General features: G+C 35.7%; 1 protein-coding gene and 2 long non-coding RNA genes across 4 annotated transcripts in view; 1 reads left to right on the top strand and 2 right to left on the bottom strand.

The window, feature by feature from the left end:
• irs4b (insulin receptor substrate 4b) overlaps positions 1 to 22,609 on the top strand; it is a 35,449-nt gene extending 12,840 nt beyond the window's left edge. Inside the window, 1 exon segment of the mRNA NM_001446496.1 lies at positions 19,334 to 22,609. Coding sequence (NP_001433425.1) covers positions 19,334 to 19,338 — 5 coding nt within the window. The 3' untranslated portion in view covers positions 19,339 to 22,609.
• On the bottom strand, positions 927 to 24,257 carry LOC147843194 (uncharacterized). Of its 2 annotated transcripts, none has more exons than XR_015496230.1 (4): positions 23,825 to 24,257; positions 23,447 to 23,635; positions 7,395 to 9,166; positions 927 to 2,690 (listed from the first exon to the last, which is right to left on the bottom strand). It is a non-coding gene; the product is annotated as an uncharacterized LOC147843194 (long non-coding RNA). The 2 variants fall into 2 exon arrangements; XR_015496229.1 differs by having other exon boundaries at positions 1,330 to 2,862; positions 7,300 to 9,166.
• On the bottom strand, positions 3,676 to 5,107 carry LOC147843195 (uncharacterized). Its single transcript, XR_015496217.1, has 4 exons — positions 5,052 to 5,107; positions 4,624 to 4,740; positions 4,410 to 4,513; positions 3,676 to 3,807 (listed from the first exon to the last, which is right to left on the bottom strand). It is a non-coding gene; the product is annotated as an uncharacterized LOC147843195 (long non-coding RNA).
• Positions 24,258 to 24,526: the final 269 nt, after the last annotated feature.

Raw genomic sequence — 24,526 nt, 5'->3', positions numbered from 1 at the left:
AAAAAAAAAACTAAAAACAAACAAACAAACAAAAAAACAAGACTGTGTTATGCACCATCAAATGTGCTTATAATGAAAGTCAGTGGGGCAAAAACAGCAACCAGCAGTAAATTAGTGAGAAAAAATGAAAATCTAACAATGCATCAAAGCCAATGTTGTTACTAATCGTTCACATGTCCAAGGCTGTGATAAAAGGTTAAAAAAGTCCAGTCCACAATTACTTTTATATTGAAAATATGTCATTTTGTGTATGTGTGTTTTGTTTCAACAAATCAGTGACATCTTTTGTGAATTTGTTAATTAAAGAGTTAAAATCCTGTAATCTTCTAAAAAAAATTATACATTTGATCAGGACTGAGGTTGCTTAACAGATTTATACAAAATAAATAAAAAATATATTAATCTCTGAAGCATTTTTACAGCAGTTCAGTGGATGTTTTCATCCTGAACATAAAAGGTAGTCAATTTGAACAGTGCACAAGGGTTAATTTGATAATAAGGGATGGTCAACTCTAGCCTTTATATTTTGGTGATTTTTAGGAATGAATTATGTTTTGATGCTGTGAGAGCAGAATTCACAAGACTATATTAGAAAACCTAAGAATTCATACATGTATTCATTTGAATAAAACCAGATTAGCGGTGCTTTTTAGTACCCCATGTGAGAACAAAAAAAATATTTGTTTGACAATCTAACCGATTCATTTACTAGTATCTTTAGTGTTGTCTTTCTTTTTTTATTAAAATTTAGCTTAGCCAATTTACCTATACCACATGTCTTGTGGAGGAAACCGGAGCACCCGGAGAAAGCCCATGCCAACACGGGGAGAACATGCAAACTCCACACAGAAATGCCAACTCACCCTGCCGAGGCTCAAACCAGTGACCTTCTTGCTGTGAGGTGATTGTGCTACCTACTGCGCCACTGCATTGCCCTATAAATTACTAAAGTATATTTTCATATGACTATCTGACAACCGAAAATAGATCTGGTATAGTAGATATCGCAGCCTCTGTTCATTTTACCTTCAACCTATTTATTTGTTTGGAACAGAGATGTCCAATGTAGGCCCCACAGGCCAAAGTTGGCCCAATGTAACCTTTGATTTGGCCCACCGTCCCATCTGAAAAGACAGCAAGAATGATGGGGAGGTGGTTGAGGCAAGTGGCGCCATTTCTTAGCTCATATTTTTTATGTAAGAACTATTAAGTTTTATTTGAAAGTTTCTTGTTTTTCCTTTAATTTTAACTTTAAGTTTTATTGCACATAAAGTCACACGTATAACATTTATCTAGAAGATCTCAGCTCTTGTTTGAGAAATGTGCTTCAGACGAGTTGTGCTGGGTTAAAGTTCTGCTCTAGAGGCATCAAGCTCTTCTTTACATCACATATGCCTATATTTACAGCGTTATTTTGAGAGCACACCTTATTTACGACCATGGCATGTGCTGAACGGTATTGCTCTTATTGCAGGAAATGAGGACCGCAGGTAACAGGATCCTTTTCCTGTGTTAAATTCTGTTCAAACATGCCACACTTGCATGTCTTGTTCATTGCTTTGCACAGAGAGAATGGGTTCAAGGATGCACAGGCTTTAAAGGGATAGTTCACGCAAAAATGAAAGTCTATTCACAATTTATTCACCTTTAAGTGTTTCCAAGCCTTATGGGTTTCTGTCTAAAAAATAAACCTGTTTAAATTTATTTCTTCTGTAGAACACAACAGAAGATATTTTGAAGAATGCTGAAAACTTGCAATTAGTTTCTTCCATAGTAGGAAAGACAAATACTATGGAAGTCAGTGATTACAGGTGTCCAGCTTTCTTCAAAATATCATCTTTTGTGTATAACAGAGGAAATAAACACAAACAGGTTTGTGACGGTGTCATTTCATGTAATAAATAAATGAATAAAAATAACTTACTGGTTGAATGTAAGTTACTAAGCCATAATTTGCCCGGGGTATGAATAATTTCGGGCTTGATTGTGTATAAGTATCTGCCTCATCACTGTATATGGCCAATAATTTTTGGTGCATTAAAACAAAACAGTTTTATTAAAAAGGTTTGATCAAATAATGTATTTAGAAATGGGAATATATAGATTTAAATTTAAATGAATTACAAATTGCCAAATTTTAACTAAATTTAACATTTTTATGCTTCTTTTGATTTTTCCTCTTCATTAAATGTAACATTTTATTTCTCCCCAGCATATTAATTTGTTGGTATTTTTTTATTTTTTGGGAACTCTTTAAGTTAAGAGTAACTTAAGTTTTTGGAAAATCTTTAGTCATTTTGTTCGATTAGTTTTAGTTTTGGCTTTAGTAATGACTAATCTAATGTATAAGCACAAATAAATAATTGTAAAGCGTCCTATAGAAAATATTAATTTAAAAGAGAGATCTGTGCGGTGTGTACTCAGTTGTGCTGAGCACTATACACTGTGTAAAGTAATTACTTAAAAGGGTGAGTAAATCCATTGCCTTAAAATTACTTTAATGCAAGTCTTTCTATTTTAACTAAAGCTGTTATGTTCACCTAATTTAATGTTTATAATTATACATGTATTCACTTGCGTAATATTGGTTTTTAATACACTAGTGATTTGTTAATGCTTTTGAAAAGGCTCTGTTTACCAAGTCTGCCTTTATTTGGTCAAAAATTCTATCGAAATGCATAAAATATTCACTGTAAAAAATTTGACCTTAAATTCACAGTAAATTACTGGCTAATAATTGCATTACTTTCACAGTAAATTACTGTATGTAAATTCACAGTAAATTATTGTGAGGTAGTTCACAGTAATTTACTGTGGTTTTGTCACATTAAATTATTGTGAAATTACAACCATATATTGTAACTTTACAGTAGATAATAAAGTCTGTTACTGTGATTTCACAGTATTATCTTGTAGAATTAACTATATTTTACTGTGAATTTGCAAAACGATTACTGTGATTTAGCAGTAGGTTGCAGTTTAAATACCTGATTTAACTGTAAAGTTACAATTATATCCCGGATTACTGTAATTTAACAGTTTGGTGCTGTAAAATTTCAAAGTAATTTTAGGTCACACAAAAATGAAAATTCTATCTTGATTTACTCACCCTCAGGTTGTTCCAGCTCTGTTAAAAATGTTTTTTTGTTAAACACAGGAATAAAAATATCAAATAATCCTCTTTGTGTCCAAACAACCTGAGGATGCGTAAATGACGACAGAATCTTCATTTTTGGGTGATCTGAGAAGACTCTAAAATCAAAATAAAAACAAACACACATACATTTTACAGATTTATTTAACAGCTTAATGACATCTGTGTAAACATTTCAGAAAACTTTCAAAAGGTGAAGGTGAAGCCTCAAAAAATACTATAAGAACATATTCATAAAAAAATCTGACATCATATGTAGCTTACATATAAAAAGCAGTGCTTCAGAGTGCGCTCTCTCTGTCTCTCATATATATATATATATATATATATATATATATATATATATATATATATATATATATATATATATATATATATATATATATATATATATATATATTCATATATATTCATATATATATATATATATATATATATATATATATATATATATATATATATATATATATATATATATATATATATATATATACACATGAGAGAGAGAGACAAAACTTCTTGCTAAATTAGGCAGTCGTCTATTTAAGGTCAATCATTTTCCTGATAATTTTACACACTTGCTGGTTGATGTGTCTTCTCTGCTTCTTTGACTTCGTCTGTTTCCCATCTCCAAACTGGTGCCCAAAAAGCACCTATAAGCAAAAGGGCAGACAAACAGTTAGCTTCATACAACACTACTGGGACACTACTGCTGCACTACAGAGCAAAATTACTGTTAGCTCAGTTTGAACATGCTGACAATACTGTAGCTCAGTCAAACTGCAATCATTTAAACAAAAACATCTGAAAAACATTTCCATCACAAACACACAAGTAAGAACAGTCCAACAACAAATAGTGGTTTTAATGACCTAGGCAGAGCATTTTAAAACAGTTGATTTGATTTACATCTTCTGTTTACAGACTATAATCTAATGCTGGGTTCACACTTATTGCAAAGTTAACACGTGCATCACAGCACTTGCTCTTGAATACTAGCAGGATGTTTCTTGCATCAAGCTAATTTTTGAAAATTTAAAATTTTTTAAAATTTATGATTTAAATATTAGGAAAATTTTGCAAAAAAAACTTGATTGAAGTGATACAGCACTTGTGTTGTATTCATTTCAATCAAGTTTTTTGCAAATATTCCAAATATTTTTCAACGTTTTTTGAGTTTCACTTAATTTGTGCTGCCCAGTAAAAATTTCCCACTATTTATGCATTTGCAATGACTTGTATGTAATCCACTCACCTGAATAGGTAACTTCACATATGGTATAAGAGCCCCATCCTTTTAAAGACAGCTTCCCCTCTGGTCTCCAGCACAGACAAACAATTTGTGTCTGCAACACGGCCCTTTATAACAAGGGGACAAGGGGAGTCATGACTTGTGCTCCTATACATTCCTTGTTTAACCCCCCCCCCCAAAACAAGCCCTCAGTTACAATATTTATTGTAGACATTACCTTAAATTCCAGAGTGCAAAAGGCAACTTCAGCATACTTCAGTTTCAGACCAGATTCAAAGTCAGTTGTGAAATCCAGGTGAGGTCCCATGACCACACGACCCTCCAAGGAATAAGACTAAAAGGGGGAAAGAAGGACTAAATTAGAGGTGTTTGTGAATAATTAAATTTGTTTGTAGAAACAAAGTTGACATTCCATGCTCTGCCTATTAAAAACCAAGCAAACAAACACACATGCCCAGTAAAATTGCTAATAAAAATAAAAACTATAGTTTAAAAAAATCTTTGTCTAATATTTACTACTACTGGAGGTACTGGTGGAACTTCTGGAAGAAGAAAAAGAGTGGTGTACAAGAAACTGCTCACAACAAATCTGTGAAAAACCTGACATTTAAAATTTAATAAAAATGAGGAAGGCATCAACATTACCTTTAATAATCAAGCGAGGGTTGATTGGTAGCATCAGTGTTTCAACATCTGTGGCTGTAAAAAAATTTGAATATAATAAGAGTAGAATAAGACTCAACCTAACACACGCACACACTCTATATATATATATATATATATATATATATATATATATATATATATATATATATATATATATATATAAATATATAGGTTTAGATTGTGATAAAGAATTTAGGTTATATTTGTGTGCTCAGAATTTACTCACCTCACACTTCAGCTATTATCAGGTACACCTGAACACCAAAAAATAAAATCTACAGTTAGTGACAATATACAATTAGTTCTCATTAGTAAATGTTAGCACTGCATTAACACCAGTGAGAAATATACAATATGTACTGTGTTAGTGTTAGTTTAAAAGAATACAACTGAATTGTATTATAAGCCTCATTTAATAAAACAGTTAAGACTTGTTTCATAATGAGTTTAGTTTATTTAACTAACTTAACGTTAACGTTACAGTGAACAAAATTAACATAACTTACATGATGGTCACTAACCGTAACGTTAACTTAAGTGAAGGTCAGAGCTTACCTTAACGTTATAGTCATTTCACCTTTACTTCAGTCTTGTACTGAAACAGAAAATGCAGTTAACAAGAAGTTAATTAAAGAAAATTCCCTTTCTTTTTTCAGGAACTAACGTTAACGTTATGCTAATACCTCAGAAAACACTACAATCACCATATGGCGTCGTTAATTTCTTGTTTTAAAAAAAGGCGCGCTTAAACCCTGTCCGTGCGAGTACAACTAAAGTACTCGGTAAATTCCTGTTAAATGACATACACTATACAGAAATACACATACAACAATCATTTAACGGACAAAAGTCATATTTTAACACTTACCGAGGATGAATCCGTAGGGTGAAGAGACGACGGCGTTGTCTGTGGTGATGGCGCTTGTTTGCGGTCGAGTCGAGTCAGTTCTGTTCAATGAATCGGCTTCTTTAAGTGAACAGTAAAGAGTCGAATTCGGCTCCTTTAAGTGAACAGTAAAGAGTCGAATTCGCCTGAAAACGATTCCGTTTTGTATAATATTGTAAGACGCAAACATATAATTCATTAATATTTCATCATATTGCTTGGTTCGTGTACTGCTTGTACACGAATTGCTTGTTGATCACTTCGAGCTCATGAACACGTCTGATAAAATATCTGAATCTGATTCAATGTCACACGAGTCCTGAACCGAAGCAGTGCAAGAGGAATATATTGATTGAAATATAAAGTTAATTATTTTCTTAGCCATTCAAAATATTACATATCTCTGACTTTAACAATAAGAATAAAGTTCGTTTGGAGTGTATTGAGAATTATAATTTTTTCCTCCCAGGATTCATTTCGCACCAAGCTGCATCAAGCTGTAATGGTGGATGAGAAGGCACATAATATTATAAATATTGCTTGTAATATGTAATGAAATAAAGTTTTAACACTTTTTCATGCGAGAATGTAGTTCTTCAAAACTCAAATCTGTGGACTGTTAGTAAAGATTGTGTGTAATTTTAAGTGTGTTTTGCCGGTAGCGGAGATCTATGACCTCCAGGCGGTAACGGCGCTCTTTACTCATGTATCCGCCGAGAGGCGCCTGTCTTCAGGCTAGACATTGGGACAATTGCCCCGTCTTCGATGGCTCTATATGCGTCCGAAAATGAAGTTTTAACTGTTTTTCATGCTAGAATGTAGTTGTTTAAAACTCTAATCTGTGGTTTATTTATATAGATAAAAAATAATAATTTATATATATATATTTAATTCTGAGATTAGTGACCTCCAGGCGATGACAGGTGCCCAATACTCATGAAACCTTCTAAAGCAGACATTTACCCTGACATTGAAATAATTGTTGGCTGTTTACAGTCTTTGGTTTCATTAATTAATTACTTTTTATTCCAGTTTATTATGTTTTGGCTAAGCACACAGTTATGTTCATCAAATATTATTTCCTATTCTATGTTAACTGTATAAAATTAAATAAAGGTGCAGTACAATCAAAAAGATGTTGGTAACCAAATCGTTTTGGGGGCTATAACATTCTGTTATTATCTGTTAAAAGTTCATTTGTATTAATTTCTACGTTGAGTTTAAAAAAGGTTTGAATTTCTATAACTAACGTGCAAAAGATATAGCCCTTTTCACAGTAATTTGCTGTAATCATGCTACCTGCCGTAATTTCACAATAAAATTATGAATACAACATATTACTGTGAATTTTTCAGTTAAATACTGTGAAGGGATACTAATGTAATTTACTGTGAAAAATTACAGTAACTTGTTGTGAAAACCTGGAAATTTTTTACAGTGTTGTTAAATATTGTTTTATTCCTTTATTTAATTATTATCAAATGTTATTTAGCCATGTGATGTTAAACTGAAATAACTTCAGTCTTCAGTGTGATCCTTCAAAAGTCATGTTTTTTTCTTTTCTTCGCTTTTTCATAAAACCCACATACAGTGTGTATACACACAAACGGAATTGTTTTATTTACATCAGCTGTTTATTAGTACTTGAGTAAAACAATACAATACCTCAACCCAACTACTAACTTACTAACTAATAACAAGCAGTAAATTTATCATTTATTGAGCTAAAACACATAAAAGTCATGTAATTGTCTATATAACTATATGGTCTTGATGCCTTATGTAACGTCTTGTGTAATTCCAATGGGTTTTGATGGACAATTAATATAAAATGTATATAAATATAAGAAATACAAAATCAGTGTGGTTGCGTTTCAGAGATGACGTATTGCTGTGTACCAACACTGTTTGTGAGTCTGTACATCAGCCTTTAGAGTTCAACCCCAACTAGTTTACTGGTATGTTGAGTTACTGATCTACATAGACACAGATTGAAACTTTGACCCTATACACAAGCAAACAAGTTTTCCCTCCCTAAAGAGACCTTCACCCTATGTTTGTGTGCATAATGATTAGTCGATTCTTGATGGTTTCCTTTAACTACATCTATAAACACACACACTCATAAGCCTTGCATATTGACCCTTTGAACACTTTGGAAATCATGCTAATGAGTTCAGAGCAGATTTGGAGTAAAGAGACAGTGATGCATTTCAGCTCACGAGTGTGTGTGATGGCGTTTAGCACATGTTGAGGTGTTCTGTCGAGTACTATGCAAGCTATCACATGAGCTTTTTAAAAACCTATGGACCCAAATTAGGATTGAGAGATGACAGGAATGTTTTGGTCCAGAACATGGTGTGCTTAGCTTGAGAGACTTGTGCACACGCGCACACAGTCACACCACTTCTTCCTATTTAATTATTGTATCTGTGAGTTACTCGACCGGTGTTTATTGTGTTGCAATATCCTGTGTGATCAGTTTACATCAAAGGTGAATTGGAGCCTCCTTAGCAACCACATCATAAACCCCTGTGTGGCACACTTTAATATCTGTCCTGTCTTTCTCACTCTCTCTATATTTATCAGTCTATCTCTCTTATTCACTTTATTGTGTGTGTGAGATACATGGCTCCATCCAGCTTTGGTGTTTCACATTAAAAGTTGAACTTCTAACTTATTAGATAAAAGTGATATGTTATTTGGTCAGAAATCATATTAGATATTAGTATGATTATGATGATGAGGGTGTTTATTAAAGGTGGACTTTTCTTTGTGTTGGTAATATTGATTTTTAATGCACTGCTAATTTGTTAATGTTTTTCAAAAGGCTTTTTTTCCACCAAGCCTGCCTTTATTTTATTAAAAAATCCATTAAAAATACATAATATTGTAGGGCTGATTGTGATATCATGCTTTATATCATTCCGATATTGACAATTATGGAATATTTTTTTAACAAAATGTAACAAGTTTTTTAAAGGAATAATATACTTTTTTTAATCACTTTATTTTAATTTACCAATATTTCTAAGGCAAATAGTTTTAATAGTCCAAAACAAAAACAAAATATCTGATCTCTTTATATTACAATAAACATAATTGTTAAAGAGACTCTTAAACTTAATAAATAAAATGTTACTAAGTGTGTGGAATTGTAAAGGTAGATCAACATCTGTAAGCTGTCAATAATAACGATACAGTAAACCTCAAACTCTGTAAACAAAACAAATTGTAATAATCAAATCTGAGCTTCCTAAGTAAAGGAACCAGTCATCATTATTCAAATACATACTGCAACATTACAAAATGTGAAGTTAGATGACTAAATTAGCCTCTCTGCTAAAAACTCTTTCAGACGGGGTGTTAGCGGATAGGATGCACAAGAAAAGAAACCAAAAAGCCATTCTGGTAACATCCTTTTTTATTTATAATCTCCTCACTGCTGCTATACGGCACTCATTTTTCCGTGTGTTGTTATTTTGACCTGAAGTGACAAGTGCGAGCGCATGCTCTTCGTTTGCCTAAGATAATTAGTCTGCAGTTATTACTAAAATGTGTATATACCATACAAAGTGTGAAGCAAATTGGTTAGTTCTAGCACTCGGAGCATTCGGAAATGTTCCGTGTACCTGGAAAACATACACCGCCTCCATTGGAAATGGCAAACTGACACCCTAAGCTTATTGTCGTTGCTTTTAAGGCATGCGCTTGAAATGTGTATATATGTATGTATCTTATACTTTTCCATAACTTCATGAGAGTTCTTAAATTTATCCTGGGTAAGCACAAGAGATTTCTTTCAGAAACATCCAAAAATATTACTCTAATATGTCCTTGTCCATTAAAGCACTATGCCATTAGCGCATTACATAATGCATAAGTTAAGCTTAAGGCATAATTGCCTTTTGCATCATATGGATTAGTTTATCACATTTTATGATCATTTCCTGGCATAGGTGGCTTAGACAAGCTTAAGTTCCACCCGGTGTCCTCTCATATCATGAATTATGTGACCAGTCGTCATGGTGAAATAGAGGTCAGCTGTTTTCATTTAAAGAACTTTCCACAGAAGGGTGTGTGTGTGCGCGTGTATGTATGTATGTATGTATGTATGTATGTATGTATGTATGTATGTATGTATGTATGTGTATGTGTATGTGTATGTGTATGTGTATGTGTGTGTGTGTGTGTGTGTCTGTGTCTGTGTCTGTGTCTGTGTCTGTGTGTGTGTGTGTGAGAGTGAGTGAGTGTGCGTCTTTGGCACATTCAGGATGGTTGTGATTGGGTTTTGTGGGTCATTGCCATCAAGGTGAAGCTCTTAAGTGTCTTAATCACATGAATCAACCCTCTCTGCCAGTAAGTCCACAATACTAGATGATTAAAACCCACCTTTCTTAAATTGTTTTCCTAGTGAAAGAAGAGTCTCCAGTTCCAGGGCAATCCCATTGTCTTAGGTTAGTAGCTCCTAAAATAGGCTGGAGCAACGGTGGTTTGGTCATTGTTCCACTGTGGTGCCAGTCTGCTCTGGCATGGCACAGTGAATGACATGCTTGTGCTATGTGAGCATTCATGTTTTTTAGGACAGTTTGAGAAGATTGCTGGCTGACATCTCTGATTCCAGGAAAGTGGCTAATATATTACTCCTGACCTACCCAAACTAGACAAGTTATGACTTAAAATGAATTAAAAATTGGTGTTTGTGGACAGGAGAGGCAATGAGATGTGGTTGTAGGGTAATGATGGCATCAAGGCCAAGAAGAACTCTGGGACCTTTGGTAACCCATTGGACCTGCCCTTCAGTTGAACAATGAAGCAGCGGCATTGCTGCCACTCCAGACGCCACTGTGCGGAGAGCTTTAAAGGCAGTGGCATTGTGCCCCCACCACCATTGTTGGGTCAGACAAAGCCTATTATCAAAGCTACTGCTTGTGTACACCAGGGTCAATGCAGGGCACACTGCAACCCCACTGCCCACCACAGACATAAGGGGATAGAGAGGACAGTACCAGGTGAGGGACATCTGTAGGACTTGAGATTGGGTAGAGATAAATATAAAGATAGACATATCAAGGAGCTTTACTTCATTTTATTCACTTTGTGTTAAATGTAATCAAGAACAACCAAATGTGCAAAGCAATCTCACTTTTTGGAATTTGTGTTTAATAGGATGACGATAGGGTATTAATAAGAATAAGAAGATTATGACCAACATGGTTGCTATTGCTTGTATTTTTCTCATTAACACTTACCATTCTATTTTATACTCTTAAACACTTATACACAATCTAAAATTTTCCCTGGCCCTCAACACTAACACTTCCTATTAAGTTTTCATTTTCCACGCACTCGCCACACACCACCTACAGACTGGTTTCAAGTGGCTGCCATTTTAAAAGCTAAAGGCTGAGTTGGGTAGAAACCTAGAAGTATTGCCTGGAGTCACATAGGAAAGGTGTCTGTGATGTAGTATAATGTATATAATGGCATCTTATCAGCAAAGAGAGAGTGACATATTTATCATTTCATCCCCTTCCGAGTGACTCAAAGGTCCGTTCTGAATGGATACTGAAAATAAAAAGGAATCAGACCCTCATTTTCAGTTAAGTTAAGGCAAATGGCACCAGTTAGCTAACATTTTCTTTCCCAAACAAAAGTTTTAGAAGCAATTCATCAAACCAACTTAATAAATTCATTTATTCATTTTCTTGTCAGCTTAGTCCCTTTTATTAATCCGGGGTCGCCACAGCGGAATGAACCGCCAACTTATCAAGCACGTTTTTACGCAGCGGATGCCCTTCCAGCTGCAACCCATCTCTGGGAAGCAACCACACACACTCATTCACACACACTCATACACTACGGACAATTTAGCCTATTCAATTAACCTGTACCGCATGTCTTTGGACTGTGGGGGAAACCGGAGCACCCGGAGGAAACCCACACGAACGCAGGGAGAACATGCAAACTCCACACAGAAACTCCAACTGAGCCGAGGCTCGAACCAGTGACCTTCTTGCTGTGAGGCGAACATGCTACCCACTGCGTCGCCCCAACTTAATAAACTGATATTTGACCTGTCACGATACTGAATTTCGGTACTGAAATTTATAAAACATCAATTTCCTGCTAACATTTAACCGATGTTGAGTGCGTTCCTAAACAGCGCTAATTTGCCATAGTATTCACCAGTGCTCAACAGAAATGACTGGGATTGGCTGTGAAGGTCATGAGTTTACTGCACTTCACCGATGTATACCGAGTGCAAATGCAGTCCAACAATCTTTGACTGATCTTCGTGGCTTTAAAATGCTCCAGTGTCCCTATATCTGTGTTTACACTGGATGAAGGACAGTGAACTGATGATCCTCACAGTCGATCACAGTCATTTCTGTTGAGCGCTGATGAATGCTGTGGCAAATCAGCTGTGTTTAAAAACACTCTCAACAAAGCTTAAATGTTATCGGGAAAAGGACATTTTTAAAATGTCTGTACCAGGACAACACTATTACAGACAACTCGAGGATGTGCTACAGAGGACTGCATTGTTTGATCATTCACCGGGTTACAAAGGCTGAAGCAAGGAAGTTCCCCCTCGGTGTTTAACTGGTGCCATGATCTGAAGCCTAGGAGGACACTTAAGCGTATTACTCTTAAAGAGATTGTGATGTTGTTTGATGATAAATTGCTTTTGATTGTTTTGATTGTTCGGGTTTCTTCCCAACGCAGCCTTGCTTTCGTTTTTTAACATAGCAGCCGCGTGAAATTAAGCGTTTAGGTGGCATGGAGAAGCAGTGTGTTAAATCTATCCAAATCAGCCTTATGTGCAATCTTGTATTTTCTAAAATCCTTTACAGAAGAGAATTGCTCCACTTGCAAAATTCCTAATTATTTGTGAAAAAGGGCAAGACGCATAAGATGTAACCTAATTTAGCATCTCTGCCGCTCTCACTCTATCAAAGGGTGATCTTGATGACACAAATCAGCTCTCCATGCCAACACAGTGGAGCTTGACCAATGGCATCTGGAATTGGTGCCACCTTTTCTAAACTCTTCTACTAGTGAAAGAAGAGACTCCCGCCGGGTCATGGGCAATCCCACTGTCGAACGCTGGCAGAACCGCTCCTAAAATAGGCCAGGAATGAAAGGGAGGCAGCAGTGGTTTGGTCATTGTCCCACTTATAGCTGCGGCCTGCTGTGGCATCACACTATGATATGCTTGTGAGGTGTGAGCAGGGTGTGTGGTGACGCACATGGAGTTTGGTGTCCATGTAGTGACGCAGATGGTCTTGAGCTGCCATTCACATTTTAGGGCAGAGGATGCCTGCATTGGATCTCTTCCATTACGCAAATGAGGTTAATATATAACACATCAATGGCCCAAACTGAAAATGCTCAGACCACCTTTATCTTGGTTTGCTTTGCGTTTACACAAAAGTAGGGGTTGCTAATATTGGCTTCATTTTAGTCGTTATTATTATTAATTTATTTAATTTGGTAACTTTTTTTCTGTAATCTTACTGTAGTTTGTGTAATGCAAGCTTCAGTCATTTGCGTATTTGTTTAAACTACATCTAATCTATTAATAAGGCGTATTTAAATTTGCAGTGTTTTGAGGGATATTTAGTGTCTGACCTACAGTATTGTCTCATTAGTTATTTCAAAGGTCACTGCAGGTCAAACTATATAAACTAGACATCTCATTTTTGTGTTTTAGGCTATATGTTGATACCAACACCAATTTACCTAAAAGTGTCTTGTGAACATTTAAGATATTTATCAGTGCTCTAGATCTGCCAGTTTCAGACTGGTGAATGATTTTTTTTCTTGCATAGACCAATTGATGCGATTATGGATTCACAATGATAATAATGATTATATGGGTGGTTAAATGTATATTTATGTTATCTGTTATTTTAATCATTATTTCTCACTGATATACCGTTCCTATGAGATATATATATATATAAGTTTTAGACAACAGAATCTTCAGCAGAAAAAAAGCCAAGATGCCAATTTAAATTTCAATGAAATCTGTCTTTTGGAAACTAATAAAGACAGCAGATGTCAATGATTCATTTGGATTATTTAGCCTGACATGTTTAGCAAATGTTATACTGCAATATTGCAGTAATGTTTGCAGATTATGTTAAATTCTGAACTGGCCTGCAGAAACCCTTTGATCTCTGGGGCTGTATTAGATACTGGATTCTGTGTAGATGGTAAATATGTATCTTTTTTTGAAGTCTCATGGGAAACTCATGTTTAGGTCCCGGCTCAGAGCTTTTCTTGATAACATTCCACTTTTGTTCCATATCAGTTTTCTATTCTGCCCCATCTCTGTAAAGCAGAGGTCTTCAACCCTGTTCCTGAAGATCTAACTTCAGAGTTCAGCTCAAACATAACTTAACCAATTAATTAAAACTGGTTGTAACTGAAATCTACAGGAAGGTTGGTGACCCCTGCTGTAAAACAAACAATGAATTAACAATAGAAAAAGCAAGTCTTTTAAAATAGGTATATAATATTAATGTATAATATAGATTTAAGTTGTCAGTAAGAGTCTATTTGTGAAATTGGACATTCTGAAATTGGAAAACTACAAATCGCAAGAAGAGAGCGTACTGACTTTAATAGATTGTTAAAATGAGAGTGTGGTTGTTACTGTAGGACAGTGATGGCATCAAGGCCAGGAGGAACTCTGGGACCTTTGGTACCCCATCAGACCCGCCCTTCAGTTGAACAATGAAGCAGCGGCATTCCTGCCACTCCAGACGCCACAGTGCGGAGAGCTCTGAAAGCGGTGGCATTGTGCCCCCACCACCATTGTTGGGTCAGACAAAGCCTTTTATCAAAGCTACTGCTTGTGTACACCAGGGTCAATGCAGGGCACACTACAACCCCACTGCCCACCACAGACATAAGGGGATATAGAGGACAGTACCTGGTGAGGAGCATCTGTAGGACTTGAGACTAAATGAGGGAGATGGAAGGATATCATTTGACAGGACGGATAGTACGTGAGCCTGGGTAGAGGATAAATGCAGGTGTATGTATATAAGCAAGGTCTTGCATGTAATGTGGGGTTATATCTTTTTCTGCTTAGTAGAAATGGTTTTGGTTCTATTTTCATGCTCAGTGTTTGCAAGCTTTTACTGTACACTTGTATGAATGAACAGTTGATATCAAACACTGTGTGAGAAGCTTAAATGTCCAGCCAGTGTATTTGAATGTGCTGTTACATCCCTTTGATGTATTTATTATTATTGTTGTTTATTTGTGTGTTCACTGCCCATTAGGAGTGGTTATGTTGTGTGTTTCTCTCTTAAGCTGCGGTCACACTGGGCTTTTCCTCCCATAGACTTCCATTTATACACACGCGAATGCGTCAGACCGGAAACGCAGGGTCATGCGTCAAGTTTCGCAGGTTGCTGCGGTGCAAAGTTCAAGCTTGGTGAACTCTGACCTGCGAAATCGCATCACTAGACTGCGTGAGACCAATCGAGAATCAAAACATGACCTCTCTGGACAGAAATTTAAAATATGGAGCAATCGCTCGCTTTTAAAAATGTCTAACAAGCTTGTTCAATCCCGCCTCTTTTTTGCAGCGCCGCACGACAGAATTTCGCATGCTCAAACTCTAATGTGACCGCAGCTTTACTCTTCCTGTGTGTCTCTGCCTGCTCGCTAGGTAGAGCTGATTGGGCCCAGGTGGTGCTCATCAGTGGAGCGTGCTGCTGTAACGCGCTGCTATAAAAGAGCAGTGTTCCTCAACCCAAGGAAAGGTTCACTTTCTCCCCTGCTCCAGACTTGTGGTTGTTGCATACTTTGTGGTTATTGATCCTGTTGTATATTGAGAGAAGTTTTTTAAGCTATTGGGTTCAATTTAACTTCTGTCTTTAAAGAAACTTTGTGTTTCTCTTGTGTTATGGAACTTTACAGGCATGGTGTCTGCTTTCTTAGTAGTATGATTTAAATATACTTTTTTGTGTGGTATTTAAAAGGTAATTGTATTGTTTCTTTGTCTGACTTTTTGATTTACAAAATGAAGCTGTAGGGAGGGGGTGCCATTTTTATTTTTTCACTTGTTTGACTGTGTTTCTTCATAGTAAAGGAGTTGAGGAAAACCTTTGTTGTTTTGTTTCTTTTCTTTTACCTGAAACTAGGTTATTTAGTACTCCTAAGCTAGTTCTGTTTTCTTTTATTTTTTTATTTTTTTATTTTTTTTTGTTAATACTTCTCCTAAAGACTTATGCTTTATTTATTGTTTATTTAATGAGAACAAAATAATCCAATATTTAAGTTTACTCTTGTGGTTGTTTCACATTTCTGAGGCACAGGATTGAAGTGTTCCCTCAATTTTTGTTTATTTAACCTTTTCACAATTCATTAATTTGGTCTTCTTTTCCTTGAATTCTAAATTTTAATTTACTTTATTTTCCTTCCCCAACCCTAGACAAAAAAGGGGAAGGAATGTAACAGTGCTCACAGTCATAGTTCACAATCAATACATTCATTCATTTGAACCACAAATGTAAATATTTAAATAAAATCTGATCAATGTAAAAAGTTGAATAGATTTCAATGATCCAAAGTCTTAAGAAGAAAGCTTACTTACCTTGATCTCTTTATGCTGTTTTGACAGTGGTGAATCTATTACATGTTAGTCATCACAAAATGACAACATAAGTTGTTCTGTTCCAGTGGAGATGTCATTAAAGAAGGCTTAACTGCTGACTTGGATCATGAGTGCCTTTTCATAACTAATCACAATCTTGATGTCCAGTTGTGTGACAGTCAGTTTGCAGAGACCATAGAGATGTATGAGAAGCGCCGTACAATGTAGGATCCCTGAATTCTTCAATGAAACACATTTTTTTCTGATATAAACTCTAAATATGGATCAATCCAAAATAAATTTTTAGATGTTGATAACATGTTTTTTAAAAATAGCCATTTTCTCCTACTTTATTCAGCATAGTGAAGGCCCTCCTCCATTGACATTCATAAAAACAACCTCTTGTCTTCTTAACTGGACCATTATCTTAGATGTTTTGCTTTTTTTCTTTTCTTTTTTTTTTGCTTTTCCATCTGATGAGAAGAAAACTGAAGCAGACTGCGGCGTAATAAAAGCTTTGCTAATTTCATGCTTTGTCATGCTCATCTCTCATCAGCAATTACTCTAGTCTCGTTTTGCTTTTCTTTCAGCCTTAGGCCCAATCCCAATGTTTTTATACCCCTTTCTCTTCCCCTTGGCCTTTGAAACAGAGTGTTAAGGGGAAGGGCTTCAAAATCTACCCATAAGAAACGGGACAGCACTATGACACCTGCAAACGTCATCATGTTATCGCAACCTCTTACTACTAATGAGATCGACGATGGTGACTGCTGTAATTATTCCAGTTGCTTTATTTTTTTGGTAAATATATTTAGAAAAACAACTAATAGCAACAATATCATGTTATTATAACAATATAATGTGGCAATAAGATTGTAACTGTACTGTGTATTTACACCCTGGCCATATTCATCTATGTAAACAGAAAAACAACAATAGCATTATAACAGACACTGTAAAAAGCTCATTCCCAGCCACTGGACTTTACTGCCAGGGTTTTCGAGTGTCATCGAGTGTCAGATGTCAAAGTATGTTGTGTGACTACTAAACCATAGTTATTATTGTAGATTATAGGTATTGAAACTAAGCTTTTTTTAATCTTTTTTTTTTTTTTAAAGCATGATGGTAAACCATGAATGCCGTTATAAATGTATCAAAACATGTTTGTTTGTTGTAAAAATTGATAGTAATGGCAAAAACATACTAATTTGTGCATCTCCTGGCCTCCGTGTGCAGCTATGCTGCTGTTGTAGACTGTGTATTCTGGTATTTTTACCCCTTGGTTTTCGAGTGTGGTTGTGAAAAATCTGTTACCCTTCCCCTTAATCCTACGTCTTCAAGCTAAAGAGAATTGGGGCACCCCTACCCCTTCATGTAAACACACAAAACAAGGGGGAAGGGCTAGGGGGTAGAATTGGGAGTGGGCCTTAAGGCTGATTTATACTTCTGCGTCAAACGCCGGCGTATGCTACGGCGCTGACGCATAGCCCTTCGCCGTCGCCGACACTGACGTGCACCTCTCAAAAAATTTAACTACACGTCGCAACGACGCGTAGCGCAAGCTTGTGATTGGTCGGCTTGGTAGCGCTGACAAGTCTGGGCGGGACAGAGAGCCGCGCGAATGGCGCGAGCGATTGTTTACAAGTGGGGAGTCCTGTGAAGGAGCTCCGGGTGGAAAGTTTTGTTTTGTGTTTACCTCATAGTTAAAGTTGTTGCACATCTGCCGGTTCCTGCCTCAAAATGAGCGAGTTTGAGCCACTTGTACATCCCGGAAGTGTTCAGGAAAAGCAAAAAAGCAGCAAAGAAACTCGACACAGAGGAACATTTACACCTCACTGCCAACTAGCCTTTCGGAACTGTTAATGCAGACCGACAAAGACAGCGCGCAGAAGTATAAATGCACAGCCACGCGCGTTGCATGCGCCGGTGGTTACGCCGGTCACCTGACGCAGAAGTATAAATCAGGCTTTACTCTGTTTATAATACCCAAGTTTTGAATACATTAGCTCATACGTAAACAGGAGTTGTAATAAAGATGACAGCTCCCATGTGACACTCGGTCACTGCTTCAAACTACTCTTTTGTTTGTTGTGAATATGCACCATCCAGCAGTGAAAATGACATAATTATAAGCAAAGCTCTTAAGGCATTACATGGAGCACATTACGAATTGTGAACAGCCTCAACTGTACTTGTTCGGTACTTAGGAACTAATAAAACCTTACACTGATGTCTTCTTTTGTCTTTCAAAGTTAAAAATACATTCTTAATGGTTACAAATGCTATCATTTAGTTCAATTCATCTTTATTTCTGTAGCGCTTTTACAATGTAGATTGTGTCAAAGCAGCTTAACATGGAAGTTCTTGTAAATTGAAACTGTCAGTCCAGTTTTCATAGTTGAAGTTCAGTTCAGTGTGGTTTAAATTTTACTGCTGAAAGTCTAAACACTGAAGAGTAAATCCATCAATGCACAGCTCCACAAGCCTGAACCATGCAAGCTAGTGGTGAGGAACAAACTTCATAAATTGACGAAAGTGAATGACAAAACCTTGAGAGAAACCAGGCTTTATTGGGCACAACCATTTCTTATCTGGCTAAACTTCTTGTGTAAAGCTGCAGTCTACTTGTGTGATGATTGATTGATTTGATGATTATTTTATTTAGTGTGAGCCGTCAAACATCGGTATGATTCATTAGTTTGCTTAACTCCATGTGTTCATGGGTTAATCCTGCATCTTTCTGTCTTTCCCTCACAGACTGAGGACTGTCCCGTCAAGCTCCTGCAGAGATGCCGGTTAACAAGAGAGCCAAGCACACAACCCTGCGGCACAACAAGAGGATCCAGAGTTTGATCTTAATGGACTTTTATGGTTCTTTTTATTTGTTCATGTGCTGTCTCAGAGCAGATCCATATGTTCTGTCTTGTATGAGTTTAGTGCTTTATTGTGATTCACATCACAATGTTTTATTTGCTGCGTAAAAAGGGAGGTTTATCGTACGAAGACACCACAATCCGCTTGTCTGGTCAGGGCAGGTGCATGCTGTTTACTAGCATCACGCCGCATTTGTACAAATTCTATTTATTTCCCATAAAGATTTCAGGTGCAATTACAGATTTTAGTGTTTATGTTTACCGCTTGCTTAACGGAAAGAGCACTCAATGGCACGGTACAGACTACAGAATGGATGTGACAATACAGCATTAGTGTCTTTTTTTATTTTTATTTTTTACAAATGTCTGTCTCTGGTTTGGTCCTCACTCAGTATTTTATCTTCAGTTTTGGACTGTCAAAGCCTCCTTTTGTTTGTTCTGTCGTGAGCGTCAATGATGTTTCAGTCTGCTTGGCTCCAGGTGTTTGTCGCAATGTGTTCTTGGCATGTGGCGCTGCCCAAACATAGGCTTTTTGTATCTCTATCCATATTAATTTTTGACCAGCATCTCCTCGTCTTTGCCAAGAGTCCCATAGAGAGAGAGAGCAAGAGGAGTGGGGTGCAGGAAAAGAGGGTCTATTCTGGGACTCCCCACATGAAATCTGCTGCAGTTGCTGAAATGTCACTAGGATGAGCACAGGGTTGGTGATTTATGTCATCCAAATGAATCTCAATTAGTTCTCGAGTTACGTTTTGGTACCTACTATAAACTAACTGTAAGGGGAACCCTTCTTCGACTTGGTGTGAGCAAACAGCACAACTCGAAAGGTACAAAGTCCAGTTTTGCCTGTATGAAACGTTAAGCATGCTCTTGTAAAGATCGAAAGGTCTCGTTCAATCAGCAACACATAAAAACATTTCATTTTAATGTCTCAAATTTATATTTAATATTTTAGTCTTACAAATCCGCTGCTCTGTTTCAAGACTCTTCTCTCAGTATTGTGGTGTTCATCAGGCAAGCGGTACAGTTCATCCTTTACACTCTATTATTTTCAAAGGAGTGATATACACACTGTTCAATCTTAAGGTAAATTATACTGCCTCTTTTTTGTTTTGATATTTTCTGCTTCCTGCACTCTGTTTTAAAGGGCAAAATCAAATGTGAAACTTGTGACGAAGAAAACAAAATGCAAAAACAGTGTATGGTACAGTCTTTATTAAACTCTCAGAAATAAAAGTAAAGGAGCTGACACTAGGGCTGTACCTTTTCAAAAGGTACATATTTGTAACTAAAATACACCTTTGAGGTACTACTGTGGACTGTTTAGGTACAAATATGTATCTTTTGAAAAGGTACTGCCTCAGTGACAGCTCCTGTACCTTTGTTTCTGAGAGTGTATGCTCTTAGCGGTACAAAAGTGAACTTTGTCTCCTGGTAAAAGGACCCATTCCTCATGGAATTACCAAAGCTGAGTGTTTACTAGCACATATTGGCTAATACAATTCAGTGCTTTGCCTAGTGTTCCAAAACTGCACCCAAAACTCAAATTTGCTTTGTTTTTAATGGGACTTTAACATAAAAAGGTACAGGTTACTTTCTTAGCTAATGTTAGCATGATATTTGAAACCAAGAGAAGTTTTAAAGCACAGTTCTCCCCCCCAAAAAAGAAAATTCTCTCATTATTGACTCCCTCTTAACTTGTTTCAAATATTTTTGAGTTTCTTCTGTTGAACGCTGAAGGCATTTTGATGAAACCTGTACCTTCCAAAGTATTTGATTTTTCAAATTATGGTTACAGGTTGACACCTTTGTGCTAAATATCTTCTCTTGTGTTCAACAAGAAAGAAACTCAAAGGGTTATAACTACTTGAGAGTGAGTAAATGGTAAGTAAATTTTAATTTGGGGGTGAACTATGCCTCTTAAGAGCTACACTGAAAGGTATGCCGGTAAAACTTTATTTTGATGATCCCTATTGCACATTTTGTTGACTAAAAGTTGCCAATTGCTTCTCATTTGAGTATTAGTAGACTGTCTACTAAATATTTGTTGACACTACTCCTTCAACAGACATTTAACTGACTATAAGAAACTTTGCAAGTGCATGTCAACTTACACTAACCATAACCCCAACCTAACAGTCTACTCATAATCCAATGAGAATTACTTTGCATGCAGATGCAACTTCAATTCAACAAAATGTGTTAAAGGAACCATCAAAATAAAGCGAGACCGATATTCCTGTCAAACATAAGCCAAATTGTTGAACGACACACAAATGTATTTTGATATCAGCCTTTTGCTAATGTATATGACCAAGCTGGCCGCTTGTTGCTTTGATTTTCATTGAATTGACATCTTTTATGAAGTAAGATTTTTATTTGGAACTTGATTCAAGTGATTGCGTAGAATATGGATGTGCAGTGGTAGAGCATTACAGGGATCGTTCATCCAGAAATGAACGTTCTGGCATCATTTACTACCTTGTTCCAATCCTGAATGAATTTCTTTTTCCTGAACGCAAAAGAAAAACTGTTAACAGTAAACAAAGGAAAGAAAGAAAGATATTATGGCAGCCGATGGTCAACTATTTGGTCACCCGAATTAGTATTATTTCTTGTCGTAGAAAGAAGCTGGTAAGCTGTGGATCAATGGGAAGGTGAACAAATGATGACAGGATTGACGTTTTTGTTTGAATGTTCCATTTTATTTAATTTTTTTCTCATTTTCTTTGGTTTATTATCTCTGATGTTTTATTTGGCTTCATTTATAAATCAAAGAGATAGGAAATTTGTGCGTCCCGCTTTGCCATGTTTGTCAGACCTCACGAGTATGTTTTGGTACATTTGTGTTCTGTTTGTTATTGTTTTTAAAGTCTAAGCCTGACTGAAGGCAGAGTTCAGTTGTGCAGGTCAGTTCTTCAGATTAAGTCTGAGAGAAAGTATAAAAAAAGGAAAATTTCTATGATTGTGTCCATGTGTACATACTGATGCTTTGATTTATCTTCTTTTCTTTTCCTGCAGTTGATTGAAATGTCCTTTTTCCTCTGGTGGGAAAAAGAGAACGATAGCAGGCAAATCATTTGAGCATTGCTTCGTGTTTGTATTTATCTCTCTTTTTTTGCTTTGAATAGAGCTATTGCAATAAAAAATGTTCTTGAAACATGTTGTTGAACTTTGATGTTTGCTTCAAAAAGCAGATTCAGGTCAGTAACATCCAGTGACCCTTTAGTTCAGTGTAAACATGGCATATTTGGCAGGATTATGAAACAAACTACTACTAAGAAATACATCTGAACCAATAATGCATTAGAAGTCACTTTGTTGTACCAAGCTTATTTTTACAAGATGATTTATTACACAGAGTAATAGTTTAGCTTTTTGTTGTTCCAAATTTCCAGAAGCTGGAGCAAAACAATGGTGAGAATGAGAATTAAAAAAAAGATCTCAGTTTACAATGTTATTCTATTTATCTTATGAATTCTTCTATATATATTTATTATTTTGTCCACGATATGTGTTGTACTGTTACTTATGAAGTTTGACATACAGGGGTTCAAATCCTTTCCTCAAAGTTGTCCTTAAACTATTGAACAACATTCAATCTTTCCTTGGGATAGTTTTGAAGAACTTTTTTTTTGTCCACTTCAGATGTTGACCTCTATATTTCTTTCTGGTCAAGTAACATTTAAACATGGAAGACTTAAAGCACGAGTACTTTATAAATAAAACCAGGTCAGATTTAAGAGTTCAGACACAAATGCTGGAAGATTTTTAAACCAGTTTAATTTCATTTTATTAAATATTCAATAATTATAGATTGTTATTATGGGTTATAGAACACACCCACTAACGGATCATTTAGTTAAACCATATAGCAATATAATATACCCCAAAAATTTGTGTATTTAAGTGTATTTAAAACAAAAAATTGAATGACCCCAAATTACCTATTAATATATTACAATTCATAGCACTGCGGAAATATCTGTAAATTTGCCCTTGTGTGTTGTTGCGGGTGTTTTCATCCACTCTGAGGTGATTTTGAGTCTTAATTTGGCCATAACTTTTATTTCTGGGTTTCAGCTAGTAGAATGATCTTTGGTGACAAATATTAATGACACATATTTTGTGAAAATGCTTTGAGATTTAAAAAAAAAAACTCAATGATAAACTCAGGACAAATTTACTATCCTTTTCTTATGTTCGATATAAAAATATCCACTAAATTAAACAACTGTAAAAAAAAAAAACAGATTAATATTAAATTTTTTTGTTTAAATCTGTTAAGGAACCTCAGTTCTGATCAAAACTACTAAATTGTTTAGAAAACTACAGGATTTAACTCTTTAATTGCCAAATTCATAAATGATGTCACTGAAACAAAACGCACAAAAGGATCAAATGCGGTGTTGCCAACTTAGTGGCTTTGTAAATTAGCAGCAGTAAATTAGGGAGAAAAAAAGCAATGCATCAAAGCCAAGGTTGTTATTAATCGTTCACAAGACTGTGATAAACGGCAAAAAATGCAGTCCACAATTAGTTTTATGTTAAAAATACGTCATTTTGTGTGTTTTTACACCAAATCAGTGACATCATCTATGAATTTGGCAATTAAAGAGTTAAAATCCTGTAACTTTTAAAAACATTTAATAGTTTTGATCAGGACTGAGGTTGATTAACAGATTTTTGCAAAAAAAAAGTGAAAAAAATTATTAATCTGTTGCATTTTTACAGCAGTTTAATTCAGTGGGTGTTTTCATCCCGAACATAACAAGAGAGTATTAAATTTGAACAGTGCACAAGGGTTACTAAATTCCTATATTTTGTAATTCAAACTTTTATTGTTATTTTTAATATTATTTATTTATTTATTTATGCTTTTAATGGCATTGTGTGACCTTGATCTTTCCCCCGACATTTTTTAATGTTGGAAATTTTGAAAAAGTGACATTTATTATCATTTTCAATAGTTTGATGTTGTACAGGGTGTCTGCGGCGTCTTAAACTTTTAAAATGTCTTAAATTTCAAAAAAGAGGTCTTCATTTCCCTCTGTCCAAGTAAAGTTACCTAATTTGG

This window comes from Danio rerio, chromosome 7 (genome assembly GCF_052040795.2).
Source record: "Danio rerio strain M-AB ecotype USA chromosome 7, GRCz13ab, whole genome shotgun sequence".
Lineage (NCBI taxonomy): Eukaryota > Metazoa > Chordata > Actinopteri > Cypriniformes > Danionidae > Danio > Danio rerio.
The sequence above is the reverse complement of the archived record's forward strand: the minus strand, read 5'-3'. Positions and strand labels throughout refer to the sequence as shown.